The sequence below is a fragment of the Trichechus manatus genome, unplaced genomic scaffold, assembly GCF_000243295.1.
Source record: "Trichechus manatus latirostris isolate Lorelei unplaced genomic scaffold, TriManLat1.0 scaffold00296, whole genome shotgun sequence".
NCBI classification, from domain to species: Eukaryota; Metazoa; Chordata; class Mammalia; order Sirenia; family Trichechidae; genus Trichechus; species Trichechus manatus.
In genome coordinates this window covers 1,361,382-1,368,092 of record NW_004444232.1, presented here as the reverse complement: position 1 = coordinate 1,368,092, position 6,711 = coordinate 1,361,382, and the positions used below count along the sequence as shown (strand labels likewise).

The window sequence follows — 6,711 nt, the reverse complement described above, 5'->3', positions numbered from 1 at the left end:
TGCTTGAAAAGAGAGAAAGCTTCCCTATGGTATTTAAGGCAGTTTTCAGAGCATTCTTGTTTGCTCTGTTTTTGAGAGGATTCCCCTTGTCAGTCACGTCACACTCATCAACCATCCATTTCATGCATTTCTCTTCTTCAAGTGAAATATCACCACGTTGGTGAGCACCAAAACGATCAGAGTGTAAGTAACTGTGACGGATACTTCACCAAAGTGAATGAGAAGGGAAGTCTGTAGCTGGTACCTATTATTGCTGTGAAGTCACCCTGGTATTTCCCTGTATATAACCGAGATGTTTCACAGTACCTCCATAAGCGCTTGGGAAAGCACTTTCATTTAATTTGAGATAAATTAGATGATTTAGCTAAACATGGACATTAATGCTTCATGGCTTTTAAGACAAACTCGTATTGCTAAAGCTATTTGTAGCAGTAACTTACTGGCAGAGTTATTGCTGTTACATTTACTTCTGTTACACAACTCTGATTATCAGCCCTTCTTGGATTGGTCAAAGTTATGAAAGTCAAAAGAGTAAGTATGAAACATCAGCCATATTAAGGAGTCAGGGAAACCACTGAGGGATAATAATGTCTGTGGAAATGTTTGCAAATGGGAACTTGAGGATCACCCTGTGCTTCTTGGGGAGTTTATTTTAATTTATTTATTCATTTTTTATTCCAGAAGAGGAAAATAATATTTCTTCTCAAAATAAAGTCTTGGTAGGGTAGACCCTGGGATGCAACACACGCATGAAAACACAACCCACAACCTGAAGGTAGTCTAGCTAGGCTCATTTCTGTTAAGGAAATCACACAGAGGCTATTTCACTCTGTTCCAGGGAGGGATTCTTACGACCAAATACATACACAATAACCCTGCTTCACCACCTGCCACCCTCTCCAGTAGCCTCCTATTGTGACACGTAATTTGGAAGCGACACATGATGTCTACTCTAAAATATGGATGTCAGTGTCATGTAATAGCTGGGCAAAAATCTCTTTTAGGTCTTAGTCCACACTGCAACACTACTCTCTAGTTTCTTCTACTTGTTCACTGTCAGAGAAAAGACCCTCAGCTTTTAGTCACACCTTCCTTCTACAGACCAAACCATTTCATACCTGAAAACTATGATCCTCCCCTCCCCTGCCCACAGTCCATAAGCATCACATATGTTCTTTCTACAAATTGGTATACAGGTGCCATTTAATCAGTTCAAATTTGGGAGCTACATCTTCAAGGGTCCGAGAGAGCTCGCTTCCCCCCATAGTTTCCTCCTTTACATGTTTTCTTATAAGACATACAGCTTAATCGATTAACAAACTAAACAGCTTATACACTGGCAATATATTACAGATGGGTTTATGTCAGAGTAATAGATCAGACGAAATGGACCATGTGGTACCCCAGTGCACGGCGTCTTGGTACAGCCCTGAGGACACTGACAGTAGCATCTCTAAGGAAGTAGTGCTGTATGAATACAGACACATGCGGATCTGTATCTACATCCATCTGACTAGGCCAAAAGGAGCAGGTAGATGCAAGATAGAGACACACACATGCTGGATGGGGCCATTGCACGCCTTATCATGCCATTTCAAAAGGCAGTTACAGGTTGCTGGTTTTGCAGCCATTAAATTTACACTTTATGAAAAAGGCTTCTCTAATTGTGTTTGACTTGCTTTCTGTAGTAAGCATCGTTGGAAAAAGACCAAAGCAAGAGCAACTAGAAGTTAAATATACATCTGAGCTTAGCTGTGATACAGAACTCTGGAGAAGAAGCAGACTAAAAGATTTGTTTCAATTTTAGGCTTTGATTCTCTCCCTTGCCATTTTCTTGTCATTGTGTGTCTACATTTGTGTGTGTGCATGTGTGTCTGCGTGTGTGTGTGTGTGTGTGTGTGTGCTCCATCGCATCATCTCCTGAAGAACGCTGGGTTTCGCAGGCAGGCGGCTAGTCACCTGCAACAACCCAGGGGTCCTGCCGAGGCTTCCAGGCTGCTGTCAGTGTCAGATGCCAGGGTCTGGTCAGTGGACATAGAGGAGATGTCGTTGACGGACGAGGATGGAGGGAGACTCTCACTGCTGTTCACTGCTGCACCTGTGCTAAGAAAATGAAGACCAATATGACTAAATCTGGAACTACACCAACCGTAATGTCACTCAAGATGCAGGGATGGACAAATACAAAAGGGAACATCTAATCTGTCATTCAGTAGACAAACCTACAGAGAACAACTAATAGACATGTAAATAAAAACATAACAGCGCAGACTTTCTAGTCACAAGTGGATCACAGTTTAGGCAATGGTTATCAAATCCTGCTCTATGTAAGAAATCACCTGTAATGCTTTTCAAAATGCCAGTGATAGTCCCCGCCCCATTTCCAATACTGTGTTGTAATTGCCCTTGATGGGGGTGGGGGGTCAATGCATTTGCATTTTTTAGAAGCTCTCCACAGAGTGTATAGACAAGAGTTGAAAGCTATGGAAAAGGCAACTAGGTATTTGGAGTCCCTGGGTGGTGCAAATGGTTAATATACTTGGCTGCTAACTGGAAGGTTGGAGGGTCAAGTCCACCCGGAGGTACCTTGGAAGAAGAGCCTAGCAAACTACTTCTAAAAAAAATCAGCTGTTGAAAATCCTACGGAGCACAGTTCTACTCTGACACACATGGGGTCACCATGAGTTGGAGTCCACTTGATGACAACTGGTTATGGAAAAGGCAGATGAGCAAAACCCCTTTATGTAATAGTTTCTGTGCCTGGATTAGCAGACTGATGCAGGGAACTTTTAAAACAAACACATGCAAGGGTCCTATTCCAGAAATATAGGCTGAAGTGAAATGCAGAAATCTCAGTGACTTGGGGACTACTTCTTTAGAGAAAGGAAGATACATTAAGCAAATATTATTACATAATCATTAGTATAATATAAAACTTAAAACCCATACTGAAAAGTCAAATAGGACTTGTGAATGAAGTTACCATAGACCAAGATAGGAGTAGGAGAAGCCAGGGCTCACGTTTTGATGTGTGTTTACTTTCCAGCTGACTTGCTTACTTGGGTGTCCATTACTAAAAGTGTTGAATTATTAACTTAGACTAACTTGAAACAACAACAAAAAAATTCTTTTATCTATCTGTTATGCAGGAATAGGAAGATTTTGAAATTCTTAGAAGACATCTGCTCAGGGTAGTCACTCAGCCAATGCCCGCTGAGTTATCTTTGAGAACAACAAAGAGCCAAACACTTTGTAAAACATAATTAAACCATAGCACTTTGAAGAGAGTCAATTTACTTTCTATCTTTGTTTATTCTTTATACGTAAGCAGTCTGGGTAATAAAATGCATGCTTTGTGAAATAGTGCATTATTAAAAGACGTCTGTACTACAATCACTTAATGAAATAAGAGGTGAGGAATTCTCACTAAAATCATATCTTATTTGGGAATATGTAGTATACAGGATCTATTCGGTGAAAAATAAGAAATCCAAGATAAGTTACAATATTGTTATCACATAGACCTAATAAATCATTAAAAAAAAAAAATTCTAATGAAGCGGAGAGGTTAACTCAATCTTTTTGGCTTGTGGGGCAGACATTTCTCACCTGTGGGAAAAATGTGACTGCATCTGGAGACGACCCAAACACTTAAACTAGGAGAAATTACATGTATCCTATATGCATTTTATATTTCTATTTATTATACAAATATTTATATAAGCTATGGGGAATATGAAAAAATACAAAGAGAGAGAGAGATAACAATACGTACTAAATGTCAAATTAAAGTTAAGAACTGTTAAACTTTTGGTATATTTTTTCCACTCTTTTTTACTAGGAAGTTTCCACAGTTGTAGATCATTTTTTATGTATTCCTTTCTATACTGATATTTTCATATACAGAAAAACTTAGGCATTTTTCATGTTCTTTAAATGACTAAAACTATCAATACCCTCCTATCCTTAAAAGGCTCTAGATTTTTAAAGCTTTCTTGTTAACGTCTTCCTGTAAATAATTACTTTCATTATGAGAACCACGTCTAATGTAAAATCAATTTATTCCAACTTCACTTAATTATATCCCTTATCAATATGGTGAAGAGCTAGTTAAATTCCTCTTGTGATAAGATTTCATACGCTAGACGACTACCCCTGATTCCTTTACATAGCCACCTCCCCAGGTTTTCTTTCTCTCTACTTTTGGATTAAATTATACCAACACCCTTTATGTTCTCTCATAAATTTTGATGTCTAATAATGTAGCATCACTATGATGGACTTCTCAGAACCCTCTTGAATTTTTCTACATTCTTATTAAACCATGGAGATTAAAACTGGACATAGGACTCTAATAAAGGGTCAATCAATTGTGGGCCTGACAGAGTGAGATTGCTTTTCTCTTACTGTCCATTTGTCTCTTGGATGATATATTCCTGTACTATGGATGGCTTTCAAATCATTGTACGACATTATAGATTGGTTTTGACTTGAGATATGAAATGATTCTCATATATCTTTTTTAAAGAGCATTGAGAAGAATTCACGTACAATGTAATTCACCAATTTAAGTTGTACAATTCATTGGTTTTTCATATATACACAGAATTCTGCAACCATTACCACAATCAATTTTATAAAATTTCATCACCCAAAAGGGAACGTGGTACTCCATTTGTCCCCTACCCCCCAGCTCTAGGCCACAATTAATCTACTTTCTGTCTCTATAGTTTTGCCTATTCTGAACATTTCATATAAATGGAATCATACAATATGTGATGTTGTGTGACTGGCTTCTTTCACTCAGCATAATGTTTACAAGGTGCATCTATGCTGTAGCACTTATCAGTACCTCAATCATTTTTATAGTCAAATAATGTTCTATTGTGTGATTATACTAAATGTTATCTATTCCGTAGCTGATGGACATTTGGGTTGTTTCTACTTTTTGACTATTATGAATAATGCTTCTATGAACATTCATGTTCAGAGTTTTGTGTGGATATATTTTCTTCGCTGTTGGTTATATACCTAGAAGTGGATTGCTGGATCTTAGAGTAACTCTATGTTTAACATCTGAAGTACTGCCAAACTGTTGTCCAAAGTGGCTCACCATTTTACATTCCCACTAGCAGTGTGTTAGTGTTCCAGTTTCTCTAAATCCTAAGCAACATATATAATCATCTGGGTTTTTGTTTGTTTGTTTGTTGTTTTACAGCCATCCGAATGAGTGTGTAGTGGTATCTCACTGTGATCTTGATTTACATTTCCCTGATAACTAACGATTGAGCATCTTTTTATGTGCTAAGATTTGTATAGCTTTCTGGAGAAATGTTTATTCAGATATTTTGCCCATGTTTTAATTGGGTAATTTGTCTCTTTATTGTTGAATTGTAAGAGTTCTTTCTACATTCTGGATACAAGTTTCTAATCATACACATGGTTTGCAAATATTTTCTCCCATTCTATGAGTTGTCTTTCCACTTTCTTGGTGGTGTTCTTTGAAGCACAAACTTTTTAATTTTGATGAAGTCAGATTTATCTAATTTTTCTTTGTCACTTGTGCTTTTAGTGTCATCTGTAATAACCATTTCCTAACTCGAGATCATGAAGAGTCACTCCTATGTTTTATTCTAAGAGTTTTATTATTTTAGCTCTTACGTTTAGGTCTACGATCCATTTTGAGTTAATTTTTGTATATGGTATGAGGTAGAGGTTCAACTTCATTCTTTTGCATATGGGAATCTGGCTGTCCCTGCACCACTTGTTAAAAATACTCTTCTTTCTCCATAGAATTGTCTGGATAACCTTGTCAAAAGTCAATTAACCATAAATTTGTGAATTTACTTCTGGACTCTCAAGTCTATTCCACTGATCTATATGTGCCTCTTCATACAAGTGCCACAAGTCTTAAATACTGCAGTTTTGTAGCAATTTTTCAAATCAGGAAGTATGAGTCTTCTATTCTTCTTTTTAAAGATTATTTTGGCTATTCTGTGTCTCTTTATTTTCCATGTAAATGTAAGAATCAACTTGTCAATTTCTTCAAAAACAGGCATCTGAGCTTTTGATGGGGATTGTGTTTAATCTGTAGATTTGGGCAGTATTGCCATCTTAACAATAAGTCTTCCAATCCATGGATAATGGAATGTCTTTCCCTTTATTTAGGCCTTCTTTAATTTCCTTCAACAATGTTTGTAGTTTTCACAGTACAAGTTTTACACATTTTTTAAAAATTTATTCCTATGTATTTCATTATTTTTGATACTTTTGTAAATAGAATTGTTTTATTAATTTTATTTTTGGATATTTTCTTGCTTGTATGTAGAAATACAGCTGATTTATTAAATAGGAAGTCTCACTGTCAGTGGACTGGAAACTAAATAGATCAAATCATGACATATAATCTCATGAGTATTATAATTCATCAAAATACCAGTGGAAAAATATTTTTGCTATCCTGCTATATTGAAATTATGCCAAAATAACCAGTTTGAAACTTTTAAAATAAAATTTTGGCATAATGCACAAACACACGCACACAATTTAAAGTATCCCTATATACTAGCCCTGGTCTTCTATTGAGATAGGCCTTTTCTCCTTTGCTGGCTTGGGTTGATTATGCAGCAATGCTCTTACTGTCACAGTCCAGTGTCGAGTAATGATGCGAACAAAGGTGCCCTTAGTTGAGATAAGGCTTAGCTGAGATGA

General features: G+C 36.8%; 1 protein-coding gene across 6 annotated transcripts in view; it reads right to left on the bottom strand.

Annotated features, from left to right (window-relative positions):
• Nucleotides 1–837: 837 nt before the first annotated feature.
• The window catches only part of MAPK10 (mitogen-activated protein kinase 10), a 363,104-nt gene continuing 357,230 nt past the window's right edge, over nt 838–6,711 (bottom strand). For 4 of the 6 annotated variants that reach the window (XM_004390406.3, XM_004390408.3, XM_004390407.1 and 1 more), the window contains one exon: nt 1,186–2,098. In XM_004390406.3, the coding sequence (XP_004390463.1) occupies nt 1,956–2,098 (143 nt within the window). In that variant the 3' untranslated portion in view covers nt 1,186–1,955. Of the gene's footprint in view, nt 2,104–6,711 lie in introns of all 6 variants that reach the window. The other 2 variants (XM_004390409.2, XM_023725323.1) reach the window with 2 other exon arrangements.